The sequence below is a fragment of the Panicum virgatum genome, chromosome 3N, assembly GCF_016808335.1.
Source record: "Panicum virgatum strain AP13 chromosome 3N, P.virgatum_v5, whole genome shotgun sequence".
NCBI lineage: Eukaryota > Viridiplantae > Streptophyta > Magnoliopsida > Poales > Poaceae > Panicum > Panicum virgatum.
This window is the reverse complement of record NC_053147.1, coordinates 45,440,300-45,462,190: the sequence shown is the minus strand read 5'-3', so window position 1 is coordinate 45,462,190 and position 21,891 is coordinate 45,440,300. Positions and strand designations below refer to the sequence as shown.

General features: G+C 45.2%; 1 protein-coding gene and 1 pseudogene across 2 annotated transcripts; both read right to left on the bottom strand.

The window, feature by feature from the left end:
• Nucleotides 1-4,040: 4,040 nt before the first annotated feature.
• LOC120666001 (protein WVD2-like 7) lies at nt 4,041-7,545 on the bottom strand. 2 transcript variants are annotated; one of them, XM_039945765.1, is made up of 8 exons: nt 7,251-7,545; nt 6,512-7,129; nt 6,025-6,426; nt 5,858-5,916; nt 5,567-5,657; nt 5,109-5,225; nt 4,670-4,699; nt 4,051-4,420 (listed from the first exon to the last, which is right to left on the bottom strand). In XM_039945765.1, the coding sequence occupies exons 1-8, from the start codon at nt 7,347-7,349 to the stop codon at nt 4,289-4,291; spliced, it is 1,548 nt and encodes a 515-aa protein (XP_039801699.1). In that variant the 5' UTR covers nt 7,350-7,545; the 3' UTR covers nt 4,051-4,288. The 2 variants fall into 2 exon arrangements, with proteins under 2 accessions (XP_039801700.1, XP_039801699.1); XM_039945766.1 differs by lacking the exon at nt 4,670-4,699 and having other exon boundaries at nt 4,041-4,420; nt 7,251-7,411.
• A 2,216-nt stretch (nt 7,546-9,761) lies between these two features.
• LOC120666000 lies at nt 9,762-14,057 on the bottom strand (annotated as a pseudogene).
• Nucleotides 14,058-21,891: the final 7,834 nt, after the last annotated feature.

Genomic DNA, 21,891 nt, shown 5'->3' with positions numbered 1-21,891 from the left:
CTGGTCAGCGAGGCTATCATGACGCTGTGGACTGGAGGCCATTTGTCTGCACCTGCTCCGTCCCATCATCCTGACGAGGTGGGGTGTAACACGTCGCCCTCTACCATAAAGCCTAAGCTATGGGAGAGTGCGTCGAGCTAGCCCGGCCGACACGCACTATCAAGGCTAGGGGACTAGTCCAACCCTGACCTCCTGATGAAGCATTGACCCCAAGCAGCTCAGCAAGAAAGCCAGCCAAGATCGGCCAAGGCCACCATACGACTACGTTCGATGTTTTACCGCCAAGCCAAGCGAGGGATACCCTGAGGTGATTCATTTGCAGGTAGGATGTCGCCGAGATCAAGAAGTCGATGGTGCAATTAACACAAGGTTTAGACAAGTTCGGACTGCGAGTTGTGTAATACTCTACTACATGTGTGGTGGTTTTATTGCATGAGGTTGTAGACGATTTGGAGGGGTTACCCTCCCGCCCTTGTATAATCAGGAGGGACAGAAGGAAATCTAGCCTGATAAGAGCCTAGAAATCCTACCTAGACTATACCCGGATAGTTTCCTTCTGTTTCGACTAGTCCTACTCGTATACGAGTACATTACATCATGTTAGGGTTTGAGACATGCCACATCCCTTATTTTGTACAAGTCTATAACATAGTCTATGCCACGTAAGCTATCTTGTGCCCCCTAGTCTGACAATCCCCCGAGCACTTCGTAGTCGAGTAGTGAAGGTTTTTCCAGTACTTTTGAAGTCATCCTCAAGTTCTTCTGAACTTCACCTAGAATGTATCTTCTGAGTACCTTCCTAGCTGCTTTGAGGATGCATGGTGCTCTTGGCCTAGTAGATTTTAAATCTTCAGAAATAATCTTTATATATATATATATAGGATGCAATGAAAATTGCTCTCCGTATGGAGTAGCCCCAGAGATTTAGGTTGAATCGAAGAATCGGGTTGAGGGTCCAATTTAAATTTGAAACTTCTTTCCTTTGTTGTCGGTGTTTTACCGGCAAACCTACCTAGGGATACCTCTAGGTAGTAATTAGTTGCGTTGGGGATCGCCGAGATCAGAAACACGATGGTGCGACACGAGGGTTTAGACAGGTTCGGGTTGCGAGAGTTGCATAATACCCTACCTCATGTGTGGTTTGTATTGCTTGAGGGGAATGACTTGAAGGTCGATGTGTTGGAGGGGTCCTTTCTCGCCCTTATATAGACTGAGGGAGCAGGGTTACATAGAATCCCTAGGTCGGTGCGGCGCCTAAGTCCTATCCAAGTACTACTTGGGTGGTTTCCATCTATACTTACTAGTACAAGATTTGATAGGAGTAATTACATGACGTATGTATACATGACATGCCCTACCCTACATCTCATATAGGACCGTTCCACGTTAGATATCTTGTGGCCTTGGGTCTGACAAGTCCCCGAGCACTTTTGTAGCTGAGTAGTTGTAGGTCTTCGAGTACTTCAGAAGTCGTCGTCGAGTAGTTCCTAAACCTCGCGTAGAACGTGCCTTCCGAGTACTTCAAGAGTTGTGCTGAGGCTGCGTGGTGCTCTTGCTCGAGTGGTCTTGACATCTTTAGAAAAGATCTTCATATATGGACTGCGACAAATAGTCGCACTCCATATGGATTAGCCCCCGAGCCTTATGTTGAATTGAAGAATCAAACTGAAGCTCAATTTTGTATCTTAATTTCACTCAATTTATCCTTCAGATGTTGAAAAATAAATCCTTGATTACACGTACCTACCCAGTAGCCCCGAGCCTTGTATCCAAAATTCCAAATTTGAAAAAAGGATCCAAAAGATCGTGCCATACTCGGATTTGTGCATGATTTCATCATGCCTCTTTTTTTCGGAACTGATCCCTAAAAAATGGCTAACTGATTGCCTTGCTATAGATATCTCGTAAAATTCGGGATTTTACTTTTCCGGCGAATGGTCATTTCGGCTTCCACTGTATTACAGTTTTGTCATTACACTTTTTTATTTAATCCCCTATTTTGCTAGGGTTTAAAGTACCTTTGCCCATGCTGTCGTCGCTTCTTTCCGCCGCCATTGTCCCAACCTCCTGGCTGCCTTGCTTCTTGAGCCTCCAAATCTCCCTCCTAAGCATTCAAAACTTTCATCCTAAGCCTCCAAGTTTATGTGTACCAAGAGACTCGTGACCTTTAGTCCTTTAGGATGGATGAATCGAAGAGCACTGCTCGCGGTGAGAAAAGGAAACGTGATGACTTGGAGGAGTCAGCGGAAGAAACTTCCTAGGTCCCAAGTAAGTCCTCTAAAGTTGACATAGGCTCTGTTTAGATCCGACCCCGTAAACCCCGTAAACACAAACAAAAAAAGTCACATCGAATGTTTCGACACATGTATGGAGTACTAAATGAAGTCTATTTATAAAACTTTTTGCATGGATGGACTGTAAATCGCGAGACGAATCTAATGAGCCACTTAAACATGATTTGCAACAGTGATGCTACAGTAACCATCCTCTAATTATTGATTAATCATAGATTAATTAGCATCATTAGATTCGTCTCGCGATTTACAATCCATCTGTGCAAAAAGTTTTGTAAATAAACTTCATTTAGTACTTCAAATTAGTAAGATTCCCTTGAAATTTTTTTTTGCAAACGGAACTAAACACGCCATAATGGGTTTAGTGCAAGCGAGTCTCCTTCAATCGAGGGAGGTGATCCGCCGGCATACTGTTGAAACGATGTAGATCCATCAATTTGGCTCCATGAAACTGTGCTTTTTGTCGCTTTTGTGAGATGCGGCTTGGCATTGCCAGCTTGCGATTTCTTGCTCAAGCTGCTGCATTATTACGGAATCGAACTTCACAACCGTGATCCAGAATCAATTTTGCACATTTTCGGTTTCGTGCATTTTTGTGAAGCTTTCCTTGGAATTCCACCTCATTTCAATCTTTTTCGACACCACTTCTGTGTATTTTCTTACCCAACTTCCAAAAATCTTCATATCTTTGGGGGAGCAAGGATCCGGTTGAGGCCTGAAAGGATTGACGAGTATATTCCATACCCTGCTTTGGGCGATTCGAGTGGTTGGGAGGCTGAGTGGTTTTATGTCAGAAATCCTTTTCCTCCTCTTCCTCGAATCAGGAATAAAGCCCCCGAGTATGTACTCGAGTGGCTGTGCCCTGGCTCCGATACTGATGAAGGCCAGATTAGAGATTTGATGCAGCTAATTGCATCCATTAGAGCAAAGAGAGTGACTGCTGCTTCAGTTGTTTACAACTAGATTTAAAGGAGAATTCAGCCTCTTTAGAGGAGAAACACTTTTGGCTTTGAATATCAAGGAACTCAAGATAGTTCCCGACTTGTTGCAGAGCCCATGGAGCATGCTCAGGCATTGGAGATGACTAGATTGGTCTTTCCAGATCAGCTCCATGTTCCTTATGTGCCATCCTTGTTTCGGGTGACTAATCCCCCTCCTGAGGTAAGATTTGTAGCCTCTCATTTTGCTATGTTTAGTACATTTGCATGTGTACTTAATTTGCTTGCATTGACATATACCTTTTTTAGGGCAATGCTCAAATCATTAGCACGCCTCCTGTGCCCTTCACCGACTACCCAACTTGCCTGAAGCCTCTTCATACCAGGGTGGTTGTGGTACTCGGGGAGGAAGATAAAGGGGACATGGAGGAAGTACCTGAGACACCGTCAGATTCTGATATAGTAATGGAGCAGGGCGGTGGTGACAATGTACCACATCGCGAGAGAATAGTTGCTCGCATTCGTCGAGTAGAGAGGTTGGTGCCTCAGTTTTTAGCAAGTATCCTACTGGTTGTTTACCAATTGATTGTAATCAGTGTCAGAGTAAATAGTCAAACATAGATTACTGACTCTAAAGATTTAGCTGTACTGCCACGTCATCATGCATTATGAGGAAAATAGCTAACATTGTCCACTGTAGTTACAAACAATTCAAGACATGATCAGCATACGTCACTAGAAGTCTTGATTTCAGCCTATTACAGAACCTATATCATTTCTTTGTCTCCATAAAAATTGTTACCTCATCTAAGAGTCAATAGTAAACTTGATTTCATTTATTTTCCAAGCTAGAAAATGATAGTTCAGATCACAATCACAAACTCGAGCTCGAGTATTAGATGGATTGAGACTGACATCCTCCAAGTAGGTACATAAGATAACCACTATGGATTGCCTGTCCTAAACATATAATACGGCACAACCAATATGAATTCAAAGAATAAGTTATTATTTACTGGAAACCTAATAAGACGGATAAGGAAAAGCGGGACTGATCTAATACAGCTTTCTGATGGGGAAACAACATATTTGTCTCTCCTTGGATACACCTTTGCCCATTTGCTGTGCACGACTACCATTTGTCATTGAATGGTTGCTGTCCCGAAACTTTGGAAACTCTTCGATAGTCTGCATTTCAATATCCTTGCGGTTAGAAATCTAGGAATTAAAACATTGATAGCAAATATGGGGCAATACCGGCATACTGCCAAGAGGTCAAACGATGAAACAGTGCAGTAATACGAAATAAGAAAAAAAGATGTTAAGAGTGGCATTACTGTTTTATATCTTATTTGTTTATGGCCCACAAAAGTGTAGCAAAAGATAATTGGATCATTAGTACAGGATTGAAACCATCAGAATTAAGCATATACTTACCCCAGATTTAGCTTCTACATACTTATGGTTCTGAAAAAAAAAACAGGAAAATAGGTTGTGGATAACAGAAAGAACAGATCAAAGGAAAATTGATTGTGGATAACTGAAAGAACAGATCAATCTGTGACATAGAAGTATAGAACTATGGTGAGGAAACAATCCACAATAATATTGGCCAAACATGACATTTACAACATGAAATTTTTCAGATTAACACCGTATTTTTCATTAGCCCATGAGGTGTCATATTTGAAATGTTTGTAACTTGAAGTTTTACCTGAAATAAGTTTACAATGTTTTGAAGTACTTTCCAAAAATACTTTGACATCTCAATGATATTTAAGAAGATAAGCAACAGCAGTTCATCTCTCACTGGTTTACTAACAACTTTAAAACCACACTCTCAAAGTAAAAAGAGAAATATAGAAAAGGGTTTTACCTGCTGATTACCATCGTTTAGTTGTTTATTTCTTCGACAGAAGTTTGGCAGTGGCCTGGTTTTGAAGCAAAAACTCTGCCGTGATTCTTTAAACCCAGATTCATTGTTGAACTTCCTCTGCATAACAGAAACTCTAAAGATGTGATGTGATGCACTATAAATTTTTTTTTTCATTATGTGAGCTGTCTCTTTAAGGCTTATATTTTTTTAGCTAGATGTGGAGTAAATTTTCTCCATTGTCAATACAGTCAGATACAAAAAAAGACAACTATGAATCTGAGCTTTTCCTGCATTGGTAGCAATGATTTTTATTACTACCTTATTCGATCTATAAATTAATTTTAAAACTATGGGAATGTACATAACAGACACAAACTATGGGAAGTTAGCTGCATTTTTTATGGATAATCATTCAGACCTTTATTTGCAACAGCATAAACATTACGATGAGTGCCTACCTCTTTTTCCTTAGTTATAGCAGTTTTCTGATGCACCAATGGTGATGTTGAACCAAAGAGCTTTTCTTTGATTCTCATCACATGGGAGGACCTGAATGATGCAAGAGAAATATAGGGTACCATTAGAAGATGGTTTAGAATTCAAAGGTATCTATTGATCCGTATAGTACTGTCGGATTTTTGAGAGAACTAATAACATAATTACATTCAGGATTTAGAATTGTTCCGTTCTGATCAAGTCTTTCAATATATACTCTATGATAATCATAGCTTCTGCATTTCAAATGGTACCTTTGTTCATCCACTTGAGGAGTTCCTAGGGCTACTTCTGGCAAAATTGTGGAAAAGGTCTGAAAAGTTCACCACAGCAAACAAATATAAATGTCAGACAGAGAATTATTCATCTTCCTAAAAAATAAAAAGATAAACTCAATCCATGCTTAGAAAACTTTATATACCTTTCTTGGTGGCCCAAATTCCTCAGGCTGAGTGCTTTCGACAGGTCTGCTTTCAGACTCCAACTGGCTAATCCTCTCGGCAATTGTGGTACCAAGATTTCTTGAGCCACAGGCAGCATTTCCTGTTTCACATCTAGTGAAACTCTTAAGCATGTGCAATGCCGCCAGTGTGGACCTCTTTCGAGTGACTGAAGTTGCCTCATGCATGTTATTATCTGTACCAGGAGGTGAGGTGTTCTCCTTTGCAGAATGCAGAGGCGACCGTCTTTTCACTGATGAAGGCTGCCCTTTCTTTCCTGAAGGGGGAGATCTGAATTTGGTCGGCTTCTGAAGCAGAGATGACATCTGGATCCTCCTTTTCTTTGCAGAATCCGTGATATCCTGATTAACAAGAGAGCTCTCCTGCAAAGAATACATAGGCCATGTTAACAGTTGCGTGAGCAATTTAATTTTACTACTCGTTGAAACAAAGACGAATTTGTTCTACCTTCAAGGGTTGCTTCTCTACGGCAACAACAACCAAATTACTCGAGCACAGATCTTTCTTCTCCAGCGATTCCGAAACTGCTCCAGCAACTAGCTCATTGCCGTCCTCCTTGCAGCACAACCCGTCCATGGGTGCATCCATCCTGTAAGGACCAACAGCATCGGTGATGGCCGCGACCGCGAGCTCCTCGGGCACTCCCACCGGCTCATCACTGGCACGGGGACCACCACAATCCACCACGCCGGCCTCCCCGCTGCCGCACGTCTCCTCATCCCCAGGCGCCGGAGCCTGATCCGTCATGCAGGAGGACTCCGCCGATGAGGACGGCCGCGAGGCGGCGGAACCACCGTCCTCCTCTGCCGCACCCGCCTCGAGCCCGGCGTCAGCGCCAGCGGCGGCGCCGTGGTCCTCGCTCTTGCGCTTCTTCTTCCTGGCGTAGTGCGCCTCGAAGAAGGCCTTCTTCTGCGCGACGGAGCCCGGGCGCGCCTGCACGGCCGCCTCCTCGAGGTAGCGGTTGTGCGCGAAGGCGGACCACTTCCCCCACTCGGGCGGCTCGGTGAGGAAGCGGCCGAAGGAGACCGACTCCCCCAGCGCCGACATCATGTCCGCCTTCCAGTTCTGCATCCCCCCACCCCAGGCACGCGCAGAAATGACAAGCCGGCACGAAATCGAACGAGCTCGCAGCGGCACAGGTCCCAGCAGCGGTAGCAGGAAGACGAGCTGCTTGCTTAGTGCTTACCCGGTTGTCGTGGCCGGGGTTCTCCGGCTCCGGCGAGTGCGTCGGCTCCGGCTCCGGCGGCGAGAAGTCCGGTGCTCCCATTGGTGCCGGCGGCGACATTGGGACTTGGATCGGATCTGAGCGAGAGGAATCGGGAGGATGCAGCGGGTGTAATTGCGGCAGCTTTCGGTGGTGGTGGCCTGGTGGGTTCGATTTGAATTGCTGGCAAGTGTACGTTACGGGGAGCTGCGGGGTCGCGACGGCCAGGTGACCGTTGCACAGTGCTTTGACTTGTGCGGCTGCGCAGAGTGTGAGGAAAATGTTCAGTGACTTGTTTCTGCACGGTTGCAGAGCAGCTGAAGTATAGATATCTTTCCCCTTTTTATTTAGAGTAAAGTCTATTTTTGGCCATCCAACTCTTACCTCGGATTGGTTTTGGCCATTGAACTCTAAAACCGGGTATTTTCGACCACTCAACTATGAAAACTATTCATTTTTGACCATCGGGCTGTTTTGGTGGGTGGTTTTGCTGACGTGGACGCCACGTGACAGTGGGGCCCACTTGTCAGTGTTACCCCCTCTCTCTTCTCTCTATCTCCCTCTTTCTCTCTCCTGTTTCGTCTCTCCTCTCCCTCCTCCCTGCTCGCCGCCTCCTTGCTCGCCGCCGCTGCAAACCTCCTCCCTCCTCCCTTCAGACGCCCGGCGGGCGGGCGGCCGGTGGTGGGAGACTGAAGCTGGGGCGGGAGACCGGAGCTAGGGCGGGCGGCTGGCTGGGCGTTAGAAGTGGGTCACGGCGGCGCTGGCGGCTCGGCCTCCCCTGCCTCGCGCCCAGTCCGATGGAGGGCGGAGCGGATCCACGCTGCCTGCTCGCCGGAGTCCCAGCACTGGGCCTGGCAGGAGGCTCCCCTGCGCTGCTCGATCTGCTCCGCCGGCGCGCGGGGCTCCGCCTCCGCACCGCTCGCTTCCGTCGCCGCACCGCGCCCACGTCGATCTCCGCTGCTCGCCCATGGCCGCCGGGAGGATGCGCTCGCCCACGCGCGACTAGCGTGGAGCTCGCCTGCCTGTGGAGGCGCAGCTCACTCACCCTCCCGGCCGAAGAACTCCTGTCTTGCTGCCGCCGGTTCCTCCCGTCGGTCAACGAGCCAGGATGACTGGCGGGGAAGCAATGCGGGGTCGTGGTGGAGCTGTCCACCGAAGGAATCGACAGACAATGGTGTGGTGGTGGCGAATTTGGCCGGGAAGGCGACGCGCGACGGCGGAAGCAGAGTGGTGGCGTGGCTTTGTCTAGAGCAGAGCAGAAGGATCCCGGCGGCGGTGCTGATGCCGGCATGGCGAGCGCGTGGATGGGACGGCCCCGCAACGCGCACAGACGGGCCTGGGACCCAATGGTCGCCGGAGCTGCCGGTGAAAGCGCGACAGATGGCGGCGGCCGCTGGAGTCACGGGGTCGGGGGCAGGGGACTCGTGCGCGGGGACCTCGAGCCGCTTGATGGGAGCAGGGAGGGCGGAGAGTGAGGGAGGGGGCGGAGGGCCGCCGGAGGCGCGGAGAGAGAGGAGGGAGGAGACGAGCAGCGGCGGTGAGCAAGGAGGCGGCGAGCAGGGAGGAGTGAGGAGAGAGGAGGGATGAAACAGGAGAGAGAAAGAGGGAGATAGAGAGAAGAGAGAGGGGGTAACGCTGACAAGTGGGCCCACTGCCACGTGGCGTCCACGTCAGCAAAACCACCCACCAAAACAACCCGATGGTAAAAAATGAATGGTTTTCATAGTTGAGTGGTCGAAGATACCCGGTTTTGGAGTTCAATTGCCAAAACCAAACCGAGGCAAGAGTTGGATGGCCAAAAATAGACTTTACTCTTTTATTTATCTTTATTAAACATTGGTCTGATTTTTTTCTGATAACAATAAGACCGTTGGTGCTCTCTGATACTCCTAGGAATGGATCATCATCCAAAATCCAACTATTGATATCCAATTAACATCTAATTGATATTATGTTACCCTCCAGTCCACTTGTAGATAGTCCTCATCATCCAATCCTATCCAATCCTATCTCACTAACAGAACTATCCATCCAACAAATCTATTTCATGGGTGAACGAGGAGTAGGCCTTGGTTAGCTAGTAGTCGATCGTACCTTTGAGGACTAAAATTATTGCTCAGGTGGCTAGCACTCAATGATGTTGTCCTTGCACGTCTAGTGACCTGAGAACGAGAAGAGGTCGAACACTTAGCCCTAGCGATGGATGCGATCAACAGTTGCGGATCCAGATTTTAAAGATACGGGTGCTTGATACTTCCTACTCCTCATCTCTACTCATTTCTTCTCTTTTTCTTCATCTTGTTTTCTTTTCTTATCATCTTTCTTGTTTGATTTTAATGGAGCTTTTGGCCAATAGAGGGCTAGGGGATCTGCCCCTGTAGGTTTATATGGAAAACTAGAACATTTGGCGCGCTTTGCGCGCCCTATCATAATGTCCCTATCATAATCCTCAAGATGCATTACAATATTAAACAGATATGGCACATTTTGACATCCATAACATCAGCATGTAATAAATGGAAACATGTTCATATATTTGTCTATACAAAGGAGAGAAAATGATGATATGGCCTTCTGCTAGCTACATCCACCAATTGGTCTTCAAATTCATCATACAACAGGTAGTTCAATCTTGCCAAGTGAATGTTTCATTTATACATCAGTCTAGCACACTTCGCGTGCCCTATCAGACATCTTATCATCTGACGTCATAATATTTATAGATGTTTGTTAGCTTATCCTCACGTTTGGATCTGAAAATTGGCAATATTTTCTAGGCATGTCAGGTCAGAACACATACAAGTGGTAGAACCTAGGGGACTTTTTTTTTGGATAATGCAGAACCTAGGGACTGAATAACTCTATAGTTAATCAGCCTAGAGTGCACTACGCACAAATACAGACCCAAGAAAGCTACCACCTATTCCAACTGACAAACATTTGTCCACGTTTTTCCAGTTGCCCAAACCTGAAGTAAAAGCAGTTCCAGCTATAAATCTTGAAGTTTGTTGCCATGTTCTTTGATCACCTTTCCGCTTCCCGCTTGCAAGTAGTGCAAAAGCGGGCTTCTAAAGCTCTTGCAGTGGGAGGCCTATTTCTGGTTCCATGCCACCGAGGATTAGCCTCCAAAGCAGGTTGCTGCAGGTTTTCCTGTTGCCATGGAAGGATCACGAGCCATGTTACTGTTCGAACTGGAGGGAGCTTCATCATCCTTCATGCCACTCTGATTTTTTGATGGCATGACACAAATACTGCCGCTTGCCCTATCATCATGTGGTGTCTTCAGCTTATTTGAGTTAATCGGACCACTAAAACATGACCTTCTTTGGCATAATTTGTCTCATCAGCGGTGATCTTTGAGTGAATTTCAGCCACTGCATCAGCCTTATGCTCAAACGACTTGTCCTCAATTAAGTTCTCCATGACCATTCTCTCATTTTGCTCATCATTGGTAACAGAGTTTGATGCATTCATTTTGTGCTCAGATCGCTTCTCCTTTGTAGAACAGCATGCAATTGTTTTAGTCTGGAAAGTGTCACCAACATCAACTGCAGCTGATGTTGAAGTCAACGGCGGCTTGCTTTTCTCTTTCTCCAAAACACCACGACCTTTTGAGAAAGAAAAGTTGGGGCGGCTGCTTTGTTCATTACTACAGCTAGTTAATCTTCTGGGCTTTGACACTGGGGACAAATTCTTGCGCCTTTCTGGATTTGTTTTTTCAGGTTTTGTTTTGATGCCATAGCTGCCTGTCAAATCAATTTTATCATCATTGCCATTAGAAGAATGACCATTAGCAGTCACCATGTTCCGCAATGAACCCACTGAAACCATTTCAATTTCGTTAGCCTCAGCTGTAACTCGTCCACAATCTTCCTGCTCATCTGTAATCTATCATTGGCATCTTCCTCCTCGGAGGAACTGCCACTCACCATATTAGATGAATGGCGTGAAAGGACAAAACTAATATTTGCATCTGCAGGTAAGTTTGTCATCTCCCACACATTGAAGGGTTCTTCCCCTAAAACTAAACTTGTATCAATTATTGTGAGCTTAGGAAACTCTTGATATCCATCTGAAGGACTGTCTTGGTTCAGTTTCATGGTCGACCACATACTGCCATTTTTCTCAGCAGTTAAACCATGGTATACCCCCATCAGCCTCAAATTCAAGAAGAACAGGATCAGCTGACACCATTTTTTTAGGACATCACTCACAGAATCAAAATAATGGGTGTCTTTAGTGAGTTAACTTCTCGAGAACTTATTTATACCAGGCATAAGAAATACAAGGCAATTTTTAGTTGTGCTGACATCCTTTGGCTACTCTGAGTGCCAGTCTTTTGCAAGCAAACAGGGCCAGACAGCTTCCCAGAAAATATCATTTGATCTTGTCTTACTTCTGAAATCACCAGTTAAGAATTTAATTATATCTTCTGAACCAAGCGACGAACAGTCCTTCCTGTAGACAAGTCGCTATGAGAGCTTGATTGGGTTTAGATTAGTCCGTAACAAATCCAGTCAAATCATGCTACCTTTACCAACCCCGACTGCCTCCACAAAAACTTATGTTCCAACGATGGATATCAGAGCTAAGACAAATTCCTTCAAAGATGTTTGACTGTCACTAAAAGATTTGAAAACCTGCAACATGTGAGAGCAGAACAAATCAGATGACAATTCATAACAGTATAACGTTTACAAATATCTGAAGCATGAAAGTTTGTAATTATTGGACAATTTCAGATCATCATGTATACCTTTTCAGTTTTTTCACCATCTCCCTTTCTATTTTTAGTAAAGATATAAACCAATACAAAACAATCAACAGAACCCAAATTCTGTAACAAAAATATAGATACGAAATGAGCATAATTTGGAAACAAGACCCTGAGTCTACATGAAAATATGGAACTCCTTATCAACATCAACATCAACATCAACAAAGCCTTTTAATCCCAAGCAAGTTGGGGTAGGCTAGAGTTGAAACCTAACAAAGACCATTATTCATGGTTCTGGCACGTGAATCGCGGCTTTTCAAGCACTCCTATCCAAGGACAAATCTCTAGGTATACCACTATGCACTGGTGCCTCTGGCGGTCTCCGTTGGACATATCCAAACCATCTCATCCGGTGTTGGATAAGCTTTTCTTCAATTGGTGCTATCCCTAGCATATCCCGTATATCATCATTTCGAACTCGATCCATCCTTGTATGCCCACAAATCCAACGCAACATGCGCATTTCTACAACACTTAATTGTTGGACGTGCCGCCTTTTTGTAGGCCAACATTCCGCACCATACAACATTGCCGGTCTAATCGCCGTTCTATAAAACTTGCCTTTTAACTTCTGAGGTACCTTCTTGTCACAAATGATGCCAGAAGCTTGGCGCCACTTCATCCATCCCGCTTTGATTCTATGACTAACATCCTCATCAATATCTCCATCTCTCTGTAGCATCGATCCCAAATATCGAAAGGTATCCCTCTTGGGCACTACTTGGCCTTCCAAACTAACATCTCCCTCATGAGTGGCGCCGAAGTTCCTCATATACTCAGTTTTAGTCCTGCTAAGTCTAAAACCTTTGGACTCTAGCGTTTGCCGCCACAACTCCTTATAAACAGTCAATTTAATTGAGTATAGCTAAATCGAGCCAAATGAAGATTTTTCTCTCTGCGATTAGTAGCACAAAATACTAACTAATTAGCAATATGAATCAGTTTTATTCAAAGAGGGTTTTTGCATCTTGCTACACTAAATTACACCTGAAAGCAATTCCTGACATGAACTTTCTGCAGCTAGTCAACATATGTGCCTACTTCACCGGCACGGAATAATAGCAAGTATTATCAGATCAAAGAATGTCTAAGTGAATTGATATTTCGGGTTGTAATTCTTCTCTCTGATGACATCTTTTAGAAAATTATCTCACAGATGATGCAATGCCTTACTATACCCGTGCATCATGAGAAGAAAAACTGCAAGCACAAAATAAACACATAACCTGCTCGTGCTCGCCTTCCTGCTCCGGCTAGAGGAGCTCGATTCAAGGGAGGAGAGGCTGATTCGAGGGAAGAGAGGCTAGTTCAGGAGAGCTGGATTCGTGACTCGGTGAGGTCAGTTCCAGGGAAGAGGAGCTTAATTCACGGTTCATTGAGGTCGATTCAAGGGAGTAGGAGCTCGATTCTGTTCTTGGTGAGATCGATTTGAAGGAGGAGGAGTTCGATTTGAGGAAGGAGACCTCGATTTAAGGCCCAGCAAGGTCAATTCGAGGCGGAAGGAACCTGATTCGTTGTTTGTTGATGGTGCTGCCAACGCACGCGCGTGCCGGCCATGCCGCTGGTCCTCCTGCACACCCACGCCGCGTCCCCCTCCTGCCCTACGCCGCGCTGCTGCTGCATGGCCACGCCACGGCCTCTGCTCCTGCCGCCCATGGGGACGAGCCCGCCCGGGACCCACGTTGGTGCTGCTGCCCCTCCTGGCGTGCGCGGCGCTTACGCTGCCGGCCACCCCTCTGTCTCCCGCGCTGCGGCCTCTGCTCCTACCGCCCATGGGGCCGAGCCCGTGCGGGGTCTGTGTACTACTGCTCCTCCTCCTCGCGTGCGCAGCAGTGTTCGCCTCTGTTTCCCGCGCGCAAGCACTTCCGGCCGTGCTGCGAGCAGGCCTGTCGGATCCATGCCAGCCCGTGCCACGAAGAGGAGTGAGGGCGGGGAGGGACGCCGCCGGGAAGAAGGTGCTGGGAGAGAGAAGGGAGGAGGCGCCGCCAGGGGAGAGGGAGAGGAGGTGGCGGGGTTGGCGAGAGGGGTTAGGGTTCGGGGCTTGCAGGAGGGTGTAAATGTAAAAAGTGTCTCGTGGAGGGTGTTTTTTCTTTGTAGCGAAAGAAATATTAGTGTGAGGATTTACGTGGAAAATATACGAATATGGGTACTGCAATCTTAGAATGAGCTGGACTTAGTTGGGATTTTCACAAAATTGGAGGATGTTTCCAAAAAATTGTCGAAGCTTGCGGGAGGCAACACGGAGGAGAGCAAAGGTAGCAGGTTTTAATTTACCCGATTCTTGAAGGCACTTGGCTGCCCATGTGCAGTGCAACCCGGCCGCTGCACCCCTCCTGCCCCGTTTGAAACCTAAGGCCCCGTTAAGTTCGCGAAAAGGTGATGAAAAGTTACTGTAGTACATTTTGTTGTTATTTGATAAATAATATCCAATTATAAACTAATTAGGCTTAAAAGATTCATCTCGTGCTAATCAGTTAGACTATGTAATTAATTATTATTTTCAACTGCATTTAATACTCCATGCATGTGTCCGAAAATTCGATGTGACAGGTACCATAGAAAATTTTTTGAGAAGTGAACGGGGCCTAAGTAAAAAAAAAATTTAATGTGGAAACGGGGCTGCCAGTTTAAGGATGAGGAAGCTGAAATGAGCTAGTCCTCCCGTCAATTCCCTATCATTATCATTGTCCTTGCTGTTTTTATTTTTTTATTTTTGATAAGACACCTGTTTGGTTGCAAGTAGCCCAACTAGCGTTACAAGAGAATCTTGTCTGCATGAAGTACTAAACGAAGTTTATTTACAAAATCATTTTATGAATGAGTGTATTTTTTCGCGATGAATTTAATGATAGTAATTAATCGATGATTGGCTACAGTAAAGCTACAGTACCAACATCTAATCATGCGGTCAAATGTCTCATTAGATTCGTCTCACAAAGTAGCACAGGGGTTGTGGAGTTAGTTTTGTAAACTACCTTTATTTAGTATCTTTAATTATTGGTCAAAATTTGCTACAGTAGCTTGCGCTACTACAACCAAACATGGCGGCCCCGCTTGTTTCCATTGTGCTACTCGCGCTACAAAAAGAATCTTACGTGCATGGAGTACTAAATGAAGTTTATTTGCAAAACCTTTTCACATATAAGTGTAACTTTGCGCGGTGAATCTAATGATGGTAATTAATCGATGATTAGCTATAGTAATGATTGGGTGGCTAGAAACGTTTTTTTTGTTATAAGGCAAAATATTGCTTTGGGCTGACACGTACACGTAGCCACCGGGACAGGAGAGGCTTGAGCCTTTTTTTTTATGTCATACTGGATGAAAAGTTTTGTATTTGATGTGATGCTAGTTCTGTTTAATTTTTTGGAAATGAGATCCATGGGCTGGAATTATAATTCTGATTGGGCTGGAAAAAACAATTGAAATTGGTGGGCCAAAATTTTTTTATAAGCTGGAATGTGGTGACGCAATCATCCACGTAGGCAGCCATGTCGTCGTCCATGGAGGCAGACACGTTATCATCCACGTAGGCAGCCATAGCCACGTCATCATCTACGTAGGCAGCCACATCATCATCCATGTAGGCAGCTACATCATCATCCAAGTGGCGGCTATGTGTGACGTTTATTTTCGTTATGTGTGACGTTTATTTTCGTTATAAAAAATAAGCCTGGGCTGGGCTGTGCGGCAGCCTAGCGATATTTTACAACAGGTTCAAAACGTCATGGATTATCTAATCTGTGATGATTTATAAGGAATGTCGCGAGGTGTAATCTATGACGCTTAATATGTGACAAAATTTGAGATCGTCATAGATATTGTTTTATGACGATTTTTCAGTGATCTATAATGAAATTTAATCATCATAGATTAATAGATTTTTTTTTGTAGTTTTAAGACAAACTCAAATATGATACATAAATTAAATCCCACGCATATATATACTTGAGAACCAAACTTCATCAATGCACGAATTTAAAGCTATATCTGAGAACAGGTTAATTACTCTGAATATTTAGGAAAAGTATCCAGTCAACATGTAAATTAAGTGAAAGGACGAGAATCACCGATGAAATGAGAGTTTTTTTACATGGCCATGGAACAAAAAAAAAAGGAAAAACACCAAATCGATGGAAATCACATGGTAACAAACCTGAAACAGCGAAAATGCATAAATAAACATACCATACAAGAAAATGCTCTTACAAACATCGGCACGCGCGGGGCTTCATGCCCCGTGCCTACACGGTTGCGCCCTCAGCATCGTGGGAGGTGTTAGCGGTCGATTTCGACGATTTTTACCGCCAATATTCCTTCGGATTTCATACTTTTGGAACCATATTGCTGTAATTTTCACTAACATTAACAAGTTCCACAAGTTTTGGTGATTGTTTGAATCCAGGATCAACATGTGCAAAATTGAGCCAAAAATGGGTGAACCCCAGGCCGGCCGGCCAGCCTACCCTTGCAGCACCACATCATGCAACTTCGTGGAGAGTGACTTGCGCCCAAGATCAAGTCACACCAATGTGGGTTTAGCAAATTTCACAAGATAAGGCCAAAATGCTTGAACCAAGTAGAGCTGAGGTCAAATTCAGTGACAACCCGAAGAATCAGAGCCCAATTTAACTTGTGAAGTAGAGTGGGCTGTGGGAACAATGTGTCAGTGCAACATGAGCCTGAGCCGAGCCAGAGCCAGGCCGGCCGGTCGAGGAGAGGCCGGCCGGCCCCTAACTGTCACCGTTGGTGCTACGCAACCTCCACCGACTCCGAGAGAAGATCCAGAGCATCCACGCAAAGGCGGTGGCCACGTGGCCACATCCCCAGGCCAGCCGGCCTAGGGGAGGCCGTCCGGCCCCACCTGGCAGCCTCTGCTGCTCTCCCTTGGTGTGGAAGACAAGCTCAACGAACTTACCTGCGTGCAACTGACACTCAGCCCAGTACCGACTTCAGAATAGTATAAATAGAGCACCATACCCCTCTTGTAACACACACCATTCCATAGAGAAGAGAGTCTCTTGTACACCCTTGTGTTGAGTAGGAAGAGAGTGAGGTGAGTGCTCTGGGGAAAGCCGAGCTGAAAGGAGCGGACTCGAGTTCTCTCGGTCTTACTCCACTTTTGTATCCACCTCGGGGGAATATACTTGAGTATGTTCCTTGTCTCGACTTTAGTTTCTCGCTAGCTTTACTTTCTGTCTTAGTTACTAGTTAAGTGCTTACTTTGATCTGCGGGATCCTGAGTCTGTATAAGTAGCAAGTTCTGCTTATTTGAGGTTGCTTCCTATCTAAGTACACTGTAGGAGCAAGTAGCTTGAGAGCTGTGGGCGTGGTGCCTAGGCTTGGTAGTTATCTCAGGTTGTGTTCCACCCCACGGAACCGTTGTGATAGTCGGTAGGTGGTGACAGCCCTATCCATCCTTTGTAGTCCACCACGTTTAGGTGTTTTCATAGCAGCAGTGCAGGTTGCCATTGGACTCCCCTATCATCTCTTTCTGAAGTCCTTCCTCTTCCAGCCGCCGAAGCAGATACAGTCAGTAGTTAGCCCGTCAACTAGTCAGAGTAGTAGGTTATCTATAGTTAGGCCCTCTTCCCGTTATCTTCTTCTCGCTGGTAGTGTCCGTTTGAGGATCTCTAAGTTTGGTCGAAGTCTTACCGTTCTTTGGATTCGATATCCCAGGTATACTCTCTAGTGAAAGCTACAATCGGTCTCTGTGCGCTTGCGGAGTAATTTGTTAGGCTAAGGAGTGCCAACAGGAGGCGAGGACGGGCATGGCGACGGTGACAAAGGACGGCGCGCGGTTGCCGAGCATCATGACTATAACGAGCGGTTCCCTATTGAGCAGCTGGAGCACGCGTGACGCTACCGCATGCTCATTCTCCATGCCTTGCGACCGCGAACAGATACTCACGATCACCACGACAATCATGGCTAGCGTCAAGAGGGCTAGTAGCCCGACAATGTTCGGCATTGGTGAATCCCACGGTCACACATCTTCCTCTCTCTCTCTCTCAGTGGTGGACGCAGAGTTCAAAGATAGGGGATTGCATCTCCACTCATTTCTTCTCTTATTCTTCGTCTTTTTTCTCTTTTCTTCTCATCTTTCTCCTTTTATTCTAATGGAGATTTTAGGCAGTAAGGGTGCTAGAGCCCCCCTAAGCCAACCCCCCCTCCCAAATCTGCCCCTACTCTCTCACTATGTGTGTGTTAGTGTGTGTATGTACGAGTTTTTTGCTTTGGCCTTTAGGAGAGGAGGGAGGGGCCCATATTTATCATCAGTGTGTGTATGTACTAGTTTTTCGCTTTGGGATTTAGGGGGAGGAGGGAGGGGCCCATATTTATCATCCTCTTAGTTCAGCTCTGCGTCTGCATCGTGTCATGTGCGGCTAAACCTTGCACCTCATGACCATTTGAATCCAAAACACGATCATGGCCGAAACATTCATTCTAAGATCTAAGGTATATGAATTGCGCATGGCCAGATCATCAGGTTAACCATTAAGGAATGGAACTCAATCATGAGCCGGTCCTGGTCCAGGGATCCATTCCTTCTCCTCACTCCTCAGCGTTATCTCCTCCCACATCTCGGTCGGCTAGAAAAATTTGCATTGGGTTGGGCTACCTTCACATAGTAATATCCATATGGCGCATGGGCCACGATTGCCTCGTTTCTGTTTGTTTCACGAAATGCATCGATATGGTTCCGCTTACTTCCTCCGTCCTTAAATGTAAGGCATTAGAGGGTTCAAAATTTATACCTAAATGTAAGGCATCCTGGGACATTTTGGAAACTAATTATTCTCAATCAGCCATTAAATCAGCAAAATGACATCCAAACAAGCCATTAAATAGGGGTACATGCGTTATTTCCTCATCTCTTTAATCTCTCATAAAAATGTTAGGGTGCCCTATATTACATGATGGAAGGAGTACATGACAAAAATTGTGAATATTTCATCATAATTTCGAACTCATGTGAATCTTCATTTACGGTAAGTGGTTGTTGGACTATCTCACATCACTACTCGTACCGATCCAGATCGAGTTCGTTCGGGTTTAGCGGGATTCATTTCCTCCTCTTCTTCTTTCCCCTCTCTTTTCCTCCTTTCTCATTTTCCCCTTCCTCCTCTTAATTCATGGTTCAAAACTTGTAGGGTGCGTGTTTGTGCCAACGTTGACGACGTCGACGGAGAAGAGCACACTCGCCACGAGGTTTACCATGTGCCATACACGGCCTCCTTGCCATCCACCTCCATGCAGGCGCAGCCGCAGAGGTAGGCCACCAGGACTCGCACTTTTCACTCCCAACAGGGCGCATGTGGCAGAACTACTTTGAAATACAACAGTTTTAGTGCTTCAAACATTTCAACTAGTATAACCAATGGTCCTTCGGGTAAAATCCTGATATAGCCACTCGATATCGGATCGTAATACAAGTATACATCCCGCACGAAGGCGAGTCAGAGATACAACAATTTTACAATATTTTACATCGCATAGATAAGGAGTATAATTTACATCAAAGTTTTGAAGCTAGTAAGCCGAAGCTTTAGCTTTTACAGTTTTATTCTGACAGAAACTAGAGAAGTTTCACATAAACAAACTATAAGAAAAGAGTTCTGCAGCGGAAACTAAAACACGATTATGTATAGACATCGTAGGGGTGATGTCATGGTAAGCCCGAACATGACATCATTCATCCGAACCATAGCTGGTAGATGGTTCCCATTCCATCGTCCAGCCAACAGGTAAACCACTAGGCCAAGTTGAGCTAGAGTCTTGGTCATTGGGAAGCATTCCTGCAAACATTATCAAAAGCAAGTCTGAGTATACTAATACTCAGCAAGACTGACCCGTCTAAGGGTATAGCATAGCCCTTTAACTAGACATGAAAGGTTTGTGAAGGCTCTGGAGTTTCTTTTGCTGAAAAGCAACAAAGAGTAGATCCTTAAGGTCAAATTTTAGCTTTCAGATTCTAGTTGCATTAACCATTGTAGGTAAGCATCTATCTACACAAACATGGTAGAGGATATATTTGCATTTAACCATATTATGAATATAAATATTCAACTTCTTACTCTATGCAGCAAAGGGATTAAGTAGTCTCATTATCCGTGAGAGACGGAACAGTTCGAACCGAATTTCAATCCTTGCAAGGTAGAACATAACACACACGCTTGGAGCACTGACGAGTCACACCCAAGCAACCATTTGCCTTTCATTTCGGTTCATGGACAGGGCTACTCTCCTCGGTTACAGAGAGCCCGACCCTCTCTGTAGTCATGGATTGTTGCAACATATAATATATAACTTCCTATCTCTACAAGAGAGTGGGGTAAAGTCCACTTGCCGGTCTGATCGGTTACTAGGCTTGCCGCGTACCATATTTACGGCATGTGGCTAGTATTTTCAAACGCTTAACCACCGCTACCACACACTGCGGCCTTATCAAGTTCATCAACACAGACAGACTTCAACAAATCCGCCCATGATCCTTATAGTGATTGCAGGAAGTAAACAATCAACTCCTATAAGCTCGCGAGTGACAGACAATCACTCGACTTTTACCGGTCCTATTAGCAAAGCAGCTAATTCGGACTTAAATCTAGTATTCAATCAATAGGCACCTAGAATTATACATCTAAGGTTTTCATTCAACTCCAATAACTTAAATGCACAAGTAAAAAAAATGATAAGTTGCATAATTTAAAATAATAGGATTATGCTACGGGGATTGCCTGTAGAGGTATCTGTAGGGTCAGTAAAATCTGGCTCTTCCGAACCAAAGTTCGGGGCTTCTGTTAGTTCGACAACGTTGGCCTGAGCTTCAGAAGAAAAATCCCCTTCTGGCTCCTGTGTGAGCTCGTATGTTTCGTCAACTAGCGGGGTGATTTCTATATGAAATGCAAAAGTAAATATTAAGATAATTCTTAATAATTTTTACTTTATTGGGAAATTGTTTATAGAGTAGAAGTAAATGCGGTAAAATTCCATAAAATAACTTGGAAAAGGAACTTTTATTTCAAAAGAATAATCCACAAGAGATTATATAAATAATTTCTTATAGATTCTTTTTAAAACATAAGAAGGAAATTTTGAAAGTAGAGGTTATAGTATACTAATGGTTATAGAAAATTTTTGTAGAGCTTTACCTACTCAAAGGAGCATATGGTTAAAAGCTCACAAACAAATTCATTTTGGAACAATGGATATAAAAGAAAAGGACTATAAACAAATCTTATTTTTAGATTTAAAAGCACAAGGTTTCATCAAATCTTCACAACACCAAACTTGTAGATCTATTTACATGGAACACAACAAAATTGGTTTGGTATTTTTCTGATTTTCTACAAATTACTAGGAATTTTCAAATTTCACTGGAAAAAGAATAAAAGGAAAAGAAACTTTTGCAAAGACGACCCTGGAAAATTTGGAATGTAAGCAATCAGGTCCTTCATCGTGGTCAGAGGGGAGGGGCGATGGTTGATCGCCGATACTGGCGTTGGCGATCGCCGACGGCGAGGTCCGAGGGGCCAGTGAGGTTGAGCAGGTCAAGGTGCACCTGAAGGTACTCGTGGCGCAGTTGGAGGTGGCCGGGAAGGGGGTCGGCGTTGGCGCAGAGCACGGCGGCGAGGGCACACGGCGGTGAGGGGTTTCTGGTGAGGAACTAGCAGCGAGGGGGGGGGGGGTGGATCAGCTTCACAGGAACTCGATGAAGCTTGCTAGATGGCTGTAGGGGTCGGGGCAGGGCAGTAGCGGCGGGTCCGCGATGGACAGGCTCGCAGGAGTTGGGGAGAAAGGGTGGCGGTGGTGCACGCCGGAATTGAAGTCCGGCCGGGCTTTATA

Bases quoted from the DNA above. Each gene is read 5' to 3' on its own strand.
- LOC120666001 (XM_039945765.1), bottom strand. From the start codon at position 7,349: ATGTCGCCGCCGGCACCAATGGGAGCACCGGACTTCTCGCCGCCGGAG. The intron at 5,658-5,857 runs GTACCATTTGAA...TGCATCATTCAG, and splicing joins CCTCAAGTGGATGAACAAAG to GTCCTCCCATGTGATGAGAA. The intron at 5,226-5,566 runs GTAGGCACTCAT...TCTGTTATGCAG, and splicing joins CTATAACTAAGGAAAAAGAG to AGGAAGTTCAACAATGAATC.